The sequence below is a fragment of the Cnephaeus nilssonii genome (assembly GCF_951640355.1).
Source record: "Cnephaeus nilssonii genome assembly, chromosome: 11".
Taxonomy (NCBI): Eukaryota; Metazoa; Chordata; class Mammalia; order Chiroptera; family Vespertilionidae; genus Cnephaeus; species Cnephaeus nilssonii.
The window spans coordinates 19,367,269-19,382,067 of NC_137082.1; the positions used below are offsets into that span (position 1 = coordinate 19,367,269).

General features: G+C 43.1%; 1 protein-coding gene across 5 annotated transcripts in view; it reads left to right on the forward strand.

The window, feature by feature from the left end:
• KIF16B (kinesin family member 16B) overlaps nucleotides 1-14,799 on the forward strand; it is a 277,041-nt gene that overhangs the window by 150,170 nt on the left and 112,072 nt on the right. For all 5 annotated transcript variants that reach the window (XM_079784761.1, XM_079784762.1, XM_079784763.1 and 2 more), the window contains exons 16-17: nucleotides 5,580-5,662; nucleotides 7,033-7,121. In XM_079784761.1, coding sequence (XP_079640887.1) covers nucleotides 5,580-5,662; nucleotides 7,033-7,121 — 172 coding nt within the window. The remainder of the gene's footprint in view (nucleotides 1-5,579; nucleotides 5,663-7,032; nucleotides 7,122-14,799) is intronic.

The window sequence follows — 14,799 nt, forward strand, 5'->3', positions numbered from 1 at the left end:
GCTGCTGGGGCGGTGCGGAGTGCCTGCGGTGTCACCATGGCAACAACGCAAGTGTCCTGCCCTGCCCCTGGCCACTCAGCACCTGCATATTTGTTGGGTTAATTTGCATACTCAGCAACAGCATCTTTGTTGGGTTAATTTGCATACTCACTCCCGATTGGCTGGTGGGTGTCGCAAAGGTATGGTCAATTTGCATCTTTCTCTTTTATTAGTGTAGATACTTCTTAAAAGTCATGAGGAATGTTTACATGTTTAGTGTACCTGAAGTATTAAAATAGAAAATCTCATGTGAAACCACCTTCAGTGGTTTTATTAACAGAGATTTAAGTGAAGCTTATTTTGTTGTTCTTAACAACTATCTTTGTCTACCCTTTACAATGCCATTTCCCTTTTTAAGACCATCTGGAATTTGACTATCTTCAGGTATTTAACAGGCCCTGAAGTTATCTCAAAGATGTCATCATATATTTCAGGAAGGTTTAAACATACTCTAACAGTTACAAGTTAAGGGCTTCACACAAAGTCCATCTGCTGTAGTTTGTTTATAGTTAAAGAGAATTTAAGATCTGGAAGGAACCTTATCTAGTTTGATGACTAAATGAGGAGACTGAATTCTGGATACACCAAAAAAGCAGGGTAATACGCATGCTCTGTATGTCATCCAGAAATCTGTACCCTCAGCCATTCTCTTTCATCCATTTATTTACTTTCCCTCAGCTCTCATATTGCTTTTTAATGTATACTCATGAGTCTTCTTTTAACAAAAACACAACAAACTATCCATGGGATTCATAACCCCCATCTAGCTACTACCAACTCCTTTCTCTTTATATACAGACTTCGTGAACGAGTTGTCTGTCTGGGCTCAGGTGCTTAGTTCTTACTCCTCAACCTCTTCAGTTTGGCTTCTGACCGCTATCAAAATGCTCTCACCGAGGTCACGAGTGACCTCCCTGCCACCACAGCCGATGGCGTTTTTCAGATCTCTCTGAAGCATTATGCATCATTGATCACTCCTTCCCTTGGTTTCTGAGATTTTCCTTCTCCCTCTCTGATGGCCCCTTCTCTTTCCTTTCCAGGTTCATGCTCCTCTAGTTGGCCATTGAAAGCCAGTGTTCTTCAAGGATCCCATTCTGTTCCACCTCTCTGTCCTCTCCTCAGGTGACTTCCCCACACCTGTGGCTTCCTTTATTAGAGATGACTCTCAAGTAGATAGAGAGTGACATATACGCACTTGTACATGCATACACACGTACACACATATATGATACCTATATGTGTGTATCTATAAACAGATATTAGGTAGTTATGTATACATATGTGTATATGTATGTGTGTGTTATGTATGCATATATAAGTAGGCAATAAGTAGGAAGGTAGATTGGTAAATAGATTGAGAGTGAGTAGGTATGTAGGTTGGTAGATAGATAGATTGGTAGGTATTCCAGGCTGTTCTTTTGGAGCTTCAGATCCAAATTTCTGCCTGCCAAAGGCATCTCAAATTCATTATGTCAAAAACTAAACTCATGATTCCTCATGTAAGTCAACCTTAGTCCTTTTCTAGTGTTCTCAATCTGTGTGAACAACTCAACACCCAACTAGTTATTGCAGGCCAAACCTCAGGAGCCACTTCCTTACCTCCCTGTGCCTGTATCTAACCCATCATTGAATCTTGTTGGTCTTATTTCCTAAATATCTTCCCGATTTGTTTATTTCCTTTCTTGTCTATCCCACCTTTCCAGTCCTGAGTCACCATTGTCTTTGACCTGGACCATTGCAGTAGCCTCCTTACCTTGTTTATCTGCATCTACTTGTGCCCTCTTTGATTCATTTTACAAACAACGGAAAGAATGATCTTTCTGAAACTCACATCTAGTCATGTAATGCTGCTGCCCAGCGCCCTTCAGGGTCTTCCTGTTGCACCTACGTGAAATACAAGATTCTTTACTATTTCCTGAAAGATTCTCTGTCTCAAGCCTCATCTTGTGCAATGCCCTCCCTTGTTCCCTCTGCTGTAGACATGCAACTGTCTTCCAATCACTCATCATCATCATCATCATCATTTTTACCTGCTAATGAACCTTTACATATGCTACTCCCCGATTTGTAAACCACCCCTGCCCCCGCAATCTTCAGAGCTTGTCTTAAGCACCACCTCCCTAAGTGCATCCTTTCCTGACCTCACCTGCTGTCAACCCCCACCCCCCTTATGTGCTCATTGAACACTGGGCAGGGTAGCTCTCTTTCAGTTGCAGCTTTTCGTTTATTTGAGGAATTATTTGATTATTTACTTCTCTCTCCTACTTTTTTGTAAGCTCCCTAAGGGCAAGGCATATGTCTGACTTGTTCACCTTTGTGTCCCCAGTGTTGATCACAGTGATTAGCATATGGAAAATGTTCATTAAGGTGTTTTGAGTGAATGAATGAACAGCAGCATTATGTAAAAATGAAGCACATTTTTTTTTAATTTCTTTATTGATTAAGGTATCACATATTTGTCCTCATCCTCCCATTCCCATCCCACACCCCTCCCCACACATGCCCCCACACCCCTGTTGTCCTTAATCGCTGGTTAGGCTCATATGCTTGCACATAAGTCCTTTGGTTGATCTCTTCCCTTTACCCCCACCCTCCCCTCCCCTTCCTCTGAGGCCCGACAGTCTGATCCATGCCTCCTTGTTTCTGGGTCGTTTCTTGTTCATCCGTCTATGTTGTTCATTATTTCCCCTAGATGAGTGAGATCATGTGCTATTAGAAATACACTTATAAGAACCAAAAATGAGACAAGCAATAATGATTATGGTGACAGGCAAATGAATCAGTCTGTAGTGAGTTTCTTTCTGGGCCAACAGTTCTTTTGAGACCCAATTTCAATGTCCCACAGTTCCTTATGTGTACATGTCAGCACTGACATTACAGTTCTGAATGGTGGACAAATGGTGGTAATGCAGGTCCGACTCTCTCTGGTTTGGTCCTGGGCAACCTGCAGTGATGCACAGCTGCTAACTGCTAGTATGGCAAGGCCACGTCAGTGTCTTCCATCTCTGGACTGCTTCTCTTCTGTCTTCATGGCTGGAGTAGTCCTGTCGATTCCTCTCTATTGCTGGAATCCACATGGTCTCGGAGTTGTTTTCAGAAAATATACAAACATATTCTCGACCAAAAGTTAGTAAAGGAATATTTTCTATAAATTTGACTTGGGATCCTATTTTATTTTTTGCCCAAATGAATTTCCTCTGGCTTGTTTTGACACCTTGTGTGTTTTTCATGGGTGTCTTGCTTTTAGCCTTACAATTCATTTTCTAAAGTATTAATTTTCTAGATGTAATTTACTTACAGGAAGCGTGCTGGGCCCATGAAGCACATTTTTAAAGTCAGTAAGTTGTTGAGTAAAAGATGCAATAGAGGAAACATAGGTAAACCAGCCTTAGCAGAGACCCTTTTTATGTGCCAGGTAGTTCACACACATTATTTAAATGGAAACAAGGAAAGGTCATGGGTAATTTTGTTTTCTTTTATAACCTTTTAAAAGGATTTTTTACGTGTATTTCATGCAAACACAAGGGTGGCAAGATTATTTTTAATGACTTAATATGATATGAAATCTCTTTCTGCAATACTATTCTATGTTTTTCCATTAACATATTGTAGTAATTTTCAACTCACATTGTTGATGGTGCCTCTCCATAATTGGAAAATATATGAAGCGATTTTATATGAGGGGATAAGCAGACTGTGGAGTGGATAATATCCACTGCTGCCCTTCTCAGTCTCCTAAAAGCGTGCTTCCCTTCTCATATGGACTCTGTTTCCACTAAATAATAACCACCACCAGAACCAGCCCTTCACTTGTCCCTTGATTATGACCTAAACCTGTTAGGTTTTCATCACATTGAATTTGAAACTTTGAGAATCTGAGGTAATATGTTGAATAGCAGGCAGATATACTGGTGTGAACTCCAGAATAGCTAGCTGTCTGGGGTTATGGTGTTACCTTCAAGGTCCAGGTGAGAGGTTGGCAACTGTAGTCAACCAGAGGTAACGTGCTCTGCCCAAAGGAAGCAGCCATCAGCAGCCGGGGTTTTTGCCAGGTGGCATCACACATCTACTGATACCATATCTTCCAGTTTTTGAAGGGAATCCAGAAAGAAACTCGGACTTATGTGTAAACTGCAGGTTTTTAACTGTTGGCAACTAATGTGTTTTTTTAAACATTCCCCAGAACACACGAAACATATTTATGAGCTGAATTTTGTTCTGGCCACCCATTTTGGAGCGTGGGTGCAGATTCTCCATCCTGGCTCTCCAGGTGCTCACAGTCTGTGTCATCTCTCCCATGTTGGTCCTCCCTGCTGCTTCAGATGTCCTGCATTTTATTTTTTATTTTTTTAAATATATTTTATTGATTTTTTTACAGAGAGGAAGGGAGAGGAATAGAGAGTTAGAAACATCGATGAGAGAGAAATATCGATCAACTGCCTCCTGCACACCTCCTACTGGGGATGTGCCCGCAACCAAGGTACATGCCCTTGACCGGAATTGAACCTGGGACCTGTCAGTCTGCAGGCCGACGCTCTATCCACTGAGCCAAACCTGTTAGGGCCAGATGCCCTGCATTTTAGGTGGACATCTCCAGACATAGCAGGCTCAGCCCTTCCCCTGTGGTTACCCCAAGTGGGAACCCCTCTTTTGTCCTCTAGCTGCCCTGTGAGACCCAGATTATTAGTTCCTTGATGCAAAAGCCTGTCGCCACCTACTGCAGCCTGCACTTGTCACTCAGGTGCTGGACACCTCATCACTTCCCTTAGGCGCCTCCAGTGACCAGACTCACAGCCTTCCCTGGCTCTGACCTTCCAACGTGTTTGCTTGCTTATTTGCTTAAGCAAGCTGAAATTTGCAGCCTAGCCCCAATAATTTTGTTCCCCTTGGGCATTGGCATTGAATTATTTCACCCCCTTTTCAGTCATTTTCTGAATAAATAGGACCTTAGTCAATCAAAAGGGTTTGTTTTTTGTGTGTGTTTCATTTGACCATCTCAGTTTTAACAGGATTTTAACAGGAAGCAATGGAAATACACATTTCATGTACAGAATTTCTTTTCTCTCAAATTCTGAGGGATAATTTAGTAATAGTTACCTTTAGTACTTTCTCAGTTTTACCATGTTTTCTTTTGAAAGCACTTTCCTTTGAGATTTCTACTTTTATTGGCATTAATAAATATTTCCTAATTTTGTGACCATATGTATTATATCTCTTGGAAGAACTGATTTCTTTTTTTTTTTCTTCTCTGCAATCAAAAGTGTAAGTTTTAAATGTCATAACATATGTGAATGCTTGGATCCATTACTTTTTCCTTGGGTAACCTGAGCATTGTGCTACTTTGCTGTAAAAAGTATCACATTTTATACATTTAAAAGTGACTTATGAAAGCAGGTTTTCTGAGACTAACTCTTCCCCTTACGATTATTGTGTTACAGTTCACTGGAAATTGCATTTCAATGAGAAAATTCCACGTTATGATGTTACCAGTGGTCCAGGTTGCTTACTGTAAGCTCATTCCTGTTTTTGTGTGCTCTTAGGTGCCGTGATACTCTTGGGAAGAACCAATATGTTTCGCTTTAACCATCCAAAGGAGGCTGCCAAGCTCAGGGAGAAGAGGAAGGTGAGCTGCATGAAATCCCCAGAAGCCAGCTCTGGTCCGAGTGGGGCTACGCTGGGGCGTCTCCACTCTGGTGCCTAGAGTTTGATTTTCCTGTGTACAGATCCACAAGAGTTCTGTAGCCTGGATTGATTCTGGGGAGTTTGTTTCCCAGAAGATTATTGGCTGATGACGTGGGAGGGTAAGCAAGTGAAGTTCTGAGCAGGAGAATAGCTCCTAGACCCTTCTCTTCACAGAGGAGCTGGGTATCATTGTGCGTTAAGTGGAGAGTGACTTCCACTTTTGAGCATCTAGGTTAGGAGTTGACCTAGTATCAGAATCACTATCATCCCAAAGCTTGCTTACTCTGTTTTTATTTTTTAATTTTTCTTGAGGTGTGAAGCAGCGAGTGAGTTTAGGACAACTGGGGAGACTTCATCTTGGTTGGATAAGGATATCCAGAGGGTACTTAAGTGCTGGATGGGGACCAGTGACTTGGGAAGAAATGAGAGGGAGCGGGATCTATGTAGGGTCATCATGCTGTCGGTAGACTGAGGGTGATGATATTTCTATGAGCCAGGCACTGTACGGAACTTCCACATATATTCTACTGCTTTATCTGTGAAGCAGCTGTTACTCTCCCATCTCACAGATGATGGCGATGAGGAACAGACAAACTAGTTCCTTAGCCAGTGAGTGAGGAGTGAGTAGTGAGGGCTGCAACCCTGGCCTGCCAACCGCAACTGTTTGCCCCTCAGCGCGGAGTTACAGAGCCCCTCATCTCAGCTTGCTCTTGTAAGGGCTGCCGGAGCTTGCCAGTGCTGAGGATGGGAAATAAGAAAGCTGCAGACCTCAGCCTTCTCCAGGCTGCTTGTCCCAGCCCCTGAAGCCTCTTATCTGTTCCAGCCCAGGGTCTCCCTGGAGGGTCCTTTCTGATACACGGTTGCAACAAATATGTTTGCCAGTAGCTTTCCCTGGAAGCAAAACAGGTCAAGCTCTTATTTTTTGGACTTCCTTCCCTCGCCCTCCTCCATCTGTGTCACCCTGTAAGTGTACATGAGTGCTGCTGATAACAGGACAGGGCTCCCTCCAGAAGGAGGATGGCAGATGCCCTGACCCCTTCCCTGGACTTGAATGCAGCATGGTTGGGGAGACCATCGGGGTGCGGAGTTCCTGGTTAGTTTTCCCAGATCATGCATGCCAGGGCCCTGCTCTCTTTAGTGAGGGTTTAGGGTTGAGACTGCCCCTGAGTTACATCCTCAGACTGACCAGCTGGTGTGAAGGCTGATGGGGAATGTCTGCACTTCATTGCTTCTCCTAAGTTAACAGCACTGAGTCCAGAGCCCTGGCCTCTGTCTGCTAAGGTAACCGCTCTGCCCTGTGTCTGCTCTTAGAGTGGCCTTCTGTCCTCCTTCAGCTTGTCCATGACCGACCTCTCGAAGTCCTGTGAGAACCTCTCCGCAGTCATGTTATACAACCCAGGGTGAGTGAACAGCCGAGTCTCCTTCCCTGTGATTATCACTGTGGTGGCGTCTATTGTGTCAACTCCATTAAAGTCTCTAGATAAAAATAACACCCCTGCAATCTCGCCTCCTTATCCAATCAGCCGCAGTCATTTTCCAGGTTCCCTTCTAGCCCTTGCTATATATGTATGTAATTTTACTTACTTATAATCACAAAATGAATGAGATTACATATTCTGATTTTATTTTCTGCTAAACAGCATAATAAGCATTACTAAGGGTTGTTACGAGCTTCATTATCATTTTCATAACTGTCTAATATCTTAGAGCTGGCACTTTGATTACTCAGTACACGATCTATCTTTGGCTGAAGCACCTTCATCTCATATTACACATTTATTGTAGTAACAGAGACAGTTTTAATTCTTAGGGCACAGCATAACCCAGGAAATTATCTTCACAACTTCTGAGCACTGGGGCCTCTGAGTACACAAACGTTGTGTTTTAAATGGACTTCATAGCTGGGTGACCTTGGGCTGACCTTAACTACTGAGGTGTTTTGTGGTTTCATCAGCGAAATGGTGGTAATAATGAGAATGGTTTAAAATAGGGAACTAAAAGAAAGGACTTTGGGGGTCCTTTTCAGTTTTGTGAGGTTCCATACATTTATTGTTCTTTAAGGAAAATACCATGTAATGCCGGGGTTCTTTTCCCAGCCTCATAAAGGGTTCAGCATTCTGGAGAAAGGGGCTGCGCGTAGATGATTAAAAACGAGTCCAAAGACGAAAGATATTTTTAAAAGGCATTGGGGTCAGAGGAACTTCAGCTAAAAGGAACTGAAGACTCTCCCTTGACCAAGGACCCATGCTTTTATTCACACGATTTATTCTAAGGCAAGATGGAGATAATACACTTCAAAGGGTACGGTTTACAGATGCATTGTCAGTTTGGGGAATAGCCTACAGCTGTTCAGGTGTTTGGCCAACAGGAGGCAATAAAATGCCCTGAGCTGTCTGGCAGCTAACAATCCTATTCAGGTTTGGGGGCAGTGCCTTTTAGCCATTTCCAACAGGTAAACTACATATGTGGCTCACCCTTGTTGAGCCCCCCAAGTCCCATCAACCTTTTGATGGAACTCTTGTAATTATTACATGCTGGAATTGGATCTCGGCAATGTAAAGCAATGAAGTTAAATCTAATAGCTAAATGAGATAATATTGACAACACCTTCTAGGACTGTCATTTATTTAGTAGTTACTGTACAACAAGCACTGTGCTAAGCACCTCACTTCCATCTTTTACTTCTCACTACTCTGTCCCCGTTTCACATAGACTTTATATAGGTTTGCTCACCCACAGTTTCATAGTTAGTGCTCTGGTGTGAGTCCAAGTCTCTGATTTCCAACCCATGCTCTGACCATGGGCTACTTCCGACCTGGGGCGGGCCTGCTCCATTGCCCATGGCCCCTGGCTCAGCACTGCTCACAGGCACTGGGCCTAGCGGCATTCCCTCCTCCAGCTCAGATCAGTACACTGGTCCATGGAAAGCAGACATGCCTACAGGAATTTTTTTAAAATTTTATCTTTATTGTTGAAAGTATTATAGATGTTCCCTTTTTTCCTCCCCATTGACTCTTTCTGCCTCCCCTCTCAGCCCCTCCCTAGGCCTTCACTGCACTATTGTCTGTGTTCATGTGTTACGCAATATATATATATATATATTGTCAGAGGGATTTAAACCTGGGAGGCACCTTTGGTCACATTTCTGGATTTCTTACTTTATAGGCAAGCTGAAGCCAAGTTCTGACACTTTGCTTGAGTTTAAAAAAAAAATAAAAAAGCCAGTTAATGCAACATCAGGGCTGCTGCAGGCTCCTGGGCCTCTCCATCCTTCCAGAACTTCTGGAAGTAAAAGCAAGCAGTTGACTCTGTTGTGTCAATTGAGGAGAGCTGTGCTTATGAAACAAATATAAACCCTCTCAGAGCAGTGGGTTACCATTACTTTGGAAGGCATGTTTGTTGTAGGCCTTTAATTCCTTGCAGTAGTGATTTTCAGCCGGTGTGCCACAAGAATTTTTAAAACATGTAATACCTGACTATTTAGTCAGGGGCACTGACCTCTTTTCCTTTAGATTGTCAAATAAAAAAAAATGACAACAGCCAACACAACAGTAGCCGTCTAGTATGAATGAATTTATATTATACCTACTTTTTTTGGTTAGATCAGCATATTTTTGGTGTACTGCAGAATTTTAATAATGTGTTTATGTGTGCATGAGTTGCAAAAGGTTGAAGCATGCTGCCTTATAGTAATTTTACCAACTGCCTTTTATTGTGACTGAGTTGAATCATTTATATGGTCACTTTGTTTAACTTTAATATAATATGCAGGTCTTCAGGGTTCATTTGAGTTTACATGGTGTGATCCATCTATGCGATATTTTTGGGCTAATTCAATTGTCCTGGGATATGAAGAGTGCTTGCTTGGGATCATCTCCCAGTCCTGGACCCAGTTACAATCTTAGAATCCAGGTGTCAGCTTCTTTTTCCTTGATGGCAGTACCTTCTACTCTAAAACCACTAGGAAATGTTATATCGCTGTCCAGTGCCTTTGAAAACCAAAAATTGATCTGCAATTGACCTAACCGCTGAGACACAGGCTCACCAACCATGTGCCCCTCTTTCTCTTGCATTTAAAGATGGGATCTCAGTCCTTCTTTTTCCCTCCAAACACAGGTGAGTGTGTAGCCCTCTGAAAGGTGATGCCAGTTTTTTTTGTTTGTTTGTTTGCTTGTTTTTAAGTTAAAATAGTTTTTTCTGTGTTTATAAAATGCAGGTCAGATTGTACTAATTTTCATATCAAAGCTTTTTAGTGACTTTCCGTGGTATCTATAATAATAAAAGCATACTAGTAATATGCTAATTAGATCAGACATCCTTCCAGACGTCCTTCCGGACGACCTTAGGATGAAGCCAGGGCTGCGAGGGCTGAGGCAAGCTGCTGCAGCTGCAAGGGCCCAGCCCCTTGCACGAATTTCATGCATTGGGCCTCTAGTCCTATCTAATAATAGAGTAACATGTAAATTACCATCACTCCGCTACGCCCACGATTGGGCGGCGGGAGGCTGGGGGGCGGGACTCAGGGTGGCCTATCCGGCCATTGAGAGGCACAGATCTGCTGCCACTGAGGGGGGCTACCCTGCTGTTGAGAGGCGCAGGGGGCGGGAGTCCCGCTCCTGCGCCTCTCAACGGCCAGATCCGCTGCTGCTGAGGGGGCCTGCCGCGGACACCCAGCTGCGCCTCTCAACGGCAGGGTAGCCAGATGTCCGTGGCAGCCCCCCTCAGCGCCTCTCAACAGCAGGGTAGCCCGCCTCAGTGGCCGCGGACCATCAAAAGCGTGGGAGCTGGGTGCCTGTCTGCTCCGGCACCAGGCCTTTCAGAAGCCTCCGCTGAGCCGGAGGCTTCTGAAAGGCCTGGTGCACCAGCGGATAGGCACCCAGCTCCACCGTGAAAAGCGAAAGCGTGTAGGGGACTCTACACGTGCATGATTCAATCATGCACTGGGCCTCTAGTAAAAAATAAAAGTGCACCCCTTTACCGTGTCACTAATGCTGTCCACAGATTGTGCTCTTCTCAGCACATCCCTCCATGTGTCTGGTACCTTAGTCAGTGCTCAGCCTCACCCGCTAGCCATCCCTTTGGGCTCTTCCTTTGCTCGATTCAGAGCCTGGAATGTGTTTTAAGATGCACCCACTTCTCCTATAAGGCTTAGTACAGATCATCTCTCCTCTGAAAGTTACTTCCAGCTTTTCTCCCCAATGAAAATTGTGTCCCTTCTTCATAGTACTTTGCTCCATTTCTGTCATCTTTATTTTGTTCTTTGCAGTGGACACTCATTTATCCACAAGTTCCTTCTGAGTGTCTCCTGTGAGGCAGGCAGGTTTTAGCACAGTGGCCTGGTTTCCAACAATACCAAGAAGGTCAATTTACAGCCGGAGGAAACAAGGCAAGCACAGGTAATTTATGAATAAATGCAGAAAGTGAACATGAAATTAATGTAAAATGTCTTAGGCAGTATTTGATGCTGTGGTCAGGAAAGGTTTCAAGTGGGGAGGATGTTTAATCCAAGACTTGAGTGGAGAGAAGGTGATGCTCAATAGAAAGGAAGGAGAGGAGAGTATTTCAGGCCAACTACAAAGCAAGCACAGTGGCTTCAAAATGAGAAACCGAAAGAGGGTTGGAGTAGAGGGAATATAGTAAATACAAAGAAGAGTGGTTGAGGGTGCGTCTGTACAGATGATGTGGGGCCTGGTAGGCCGCTGGAAGGAGTTGTCTCCTTTCTAACAGCCCTAAGGAGCCATTCGAGGGCCCTGAAAAGGGGAGTAATTTGAAGACATGCATACTACAAACAGGATATGTGTAATTTGGAGAAAGTATCATAGAAGCAAGAAACCATTTAGAAAGTGGTTTCCTTAGTCCAAGTGAAAGATAACAGTGGTTTGGATGTGGGTGGTAGCCATAGACATGGAGTATAATGGAATCAAGGGTGATTCCCCGGTTTGGGGTTAAACCACGGGGAAGATTTTGTGTCTGTTTCTGAGATGTGGGAGATGGGGAGGGAAGGCAGCTTGGGCCTGCGTTTGGGTAAGAGTTTGGCTTATGTGAGTGTCTTTCCTTTTAGGTCGGAAGTTTTTCAAGGTCAAAGACTTGTCTTACTAATGTCTAGATTCTAAACTGTCATTCACAAAGCCTGCTTAGTAAATGTTTAGCAAACAGATTAAGAATACATATGGATCTTTATGGAAAGGTTTTTTTTTTTTACTAATTTCTCTGGGTGTCGATGTTCTAAATAACAGAAAATGGCATATTGTGCAAAATAATGCATTTTTGTGGCATGGGGTCAATTCCCAAATTACACTGCAGCTTTTGAATAATCTCAAAGTCATGTTCAGGATCCTTAAGCAAAGGATAGGAAGAGGGCCTTATGATAAAATGAGGAATTAGGCCAAGGCATTCAGAATTGAAGTGAGCAGCTGTGTGTTTTAGACCGCATCACAGTTGGCTGAGGAGATGGGTCGGAGGCATTTGGTAATACTGTCGTGCCTCCCATTCACCTGGGTTCAGTTAACAGACATATTTTGTCTCTGCTCCCCCTGCTATACTCATTTGTAAAAATTCAGATTAAAATTACTTCATACTTCATCTCCCTGGCTTCATGCTACCCTCAGCTGCCACCTGCTGTAGAGAATGATCGCTTGAGAACGGAAACATAATTGAAGAAAAATGTCTTACTCTGATGTATAGGAAGCAGACACCTTGTGAGGCTGACTGCTCCAGCAACCTGGCAGAGTGAAGCAGAATTCAGTCTATAGCCATGCTGTCTATACCCTTTCTGATGGCACTAGTGTAAATACCCTCAGCCTAAATTAAGCACCATGAGATACACTGGAAGAACACTGAGAGGAATATGGGCCCTGGCTAAATACTTGTTATTTAAATCTGGATGTTAAGCTGCTTAGACACAAGAACGTGTTAGTTTCTCACGATGGAAAACGCGCACTGAGATGCTTTAACAGTTCAGCACATATTTGCTGCGTGTGGAGAATCTGTAAGTGGAGAATGCAGTGAACACTCTGCCCAGGAAAATGGACTTCTGCCCATGAGCCCATTTAGTGAAGGCAAGGCCATCTGTGACTCAGGGCAAAGGGCAGTGTAAGTGGTCCGTCCCCTAGGAGGTCCGGTGGGAAGGAAATGGTGGGAGTTGAAGTTCACAGGAAGATATTCTCTTTCTGTAGTCCTGCCTTGTAATGTGTTGGGTAACAGAAAGCCAGAGACTTCCAGAAAGTCTTTCTAGACATGGAGATCACCTCCAGCGAGCATCATGGAATCTGTCATAAGCCTAATTCACAGGAACCCACCTGTCCTCAAACCTTGTGGACCTCAGGCATTTTTTTCTGTCCCAACATCTTCCCCAGCGGCCTTAGCATATATAGTGAATACACATAGCCCAGAGTGAATACACACAGCCCAGAGTGAATACACACAGCCCAGAGTGAATACACACAGCCCAGAGTGAATACACACAGCCCAGAGTGAATACAAATAGCCCACAGTGAATAGCCCAGAGTCCATGTCAGGGGAAGGGTGGTCTGGAAGGGACGGTAGGTGTTACAAGGAGCCTTCCTCTTGGAAACCTCTGGTCTAGTGCTTTCTTCTCTGCAGTTGAGGACACGAAGATGTTAGAAGTCTATAATAATGCCTTATGTTGAAGGACAAAGCAGGGAAGAATATTATCCAAAAGTTTGGTTCTCGGCACCAACTCCTGAGGAACCCCTAGTTACTGGCCTCAGTTCTGCTTGAAAATTCTCTCTCCAAGATTCACAAATGGACTGGATTCTGGGCCCTGAGATATTTGCAAGGAGGAGAGGCAGACTGGAGAGCAGATAGCCTGGGAGAAGACTCTTGTGAACAAACCAGATGAGTGCTGGAAGGAGTGAGTCCCGCTGAAGGAATAAGAGGATGCTGCAGATGAAGGCCTGGCTTGAGAACATGCTGAAAGCCAAGCATGGGTAGTGTAGTTTGCCTTCGATAAACAGGCAGAGCTTTTCTTTGGGGAGATACACTTGGGGGTTTGGGAAAAGTGAATTGGAAGTAAGAGGTTTCAGGTCAGGTTTCGTAGTGCATGTATGTGTCACTTTTTTATAAATTTTGGTTAACATGTTCAGAATTTATGATTATGATTTAAATGTATGGACCCAAACACAACAGATAAATTTTTCTATAAGCACTTGGTAACTAACTTCTTTACGCTTAAAAATTGTGGTATAAAAATGTACAATATTAACAATTTTTAAGTATATAGTTTAGTAGTGTTAAGTGCGCTCACATTGTTGTGCAACTAATCTCCAGAACTCTTTTCACCTTGTAAAACTGAAACTCTGTACCCATAAAATATAACGCCCCATTCCTTCCTTCACTTGAGCCCTGGCCGTCACCATTCTACTTTCTGTCTCAGGAACTTGACTACTTTAGGTACTCCATATAGGTGGAATCATATAGTATTTTTTTACTGATTTATTTCACTTAGCATTATGCCTTCAAAGTTCATTCATATCATAGCATGTATCAAACCTTTTTTTCCTTTTTTAAGGCTGAGTAATATTCCGTTGTATGTATCCATTCATCTGTCAATGGATACTAGGGTTGTGAATAATGCTGCTATGAACATGGGTGTACAAATATTGTTTGAGTCCCTGGTTTCAAATTTTTGGGTATATGCACAGAAGTAGAATTGTTGGATTATTTGGTAATTATATTTTTAATTTTTTGAGGAACTGCCATACTGTTTTCCCTAAGAGCTATATCATTTGACATTCCCACCAACAGTGAACACAGGTTCCATTTTTTCACATCCTAACCAACACTAGTCATTCTACTTCTGTGTATTTATCTGAAAAATAAACAACAAAAACAGTAATTCAAAAAGAAAATATGCACTCCCATGTTCATTGCAGCATCACTTACAAAAGCCAAGATATGGAAACAGCCTAATATATCACATCTTTATCATATCACATCTTTATCCACTCATCTGTTGAAGGGCATTTAAGTTGTTTCCATATCTTGGCTATTGTAAGAAATGCTGCAGTGAACATGGGAGTGCATATTTTCTTTCTGAATTAGTGTTTTCACTACAAT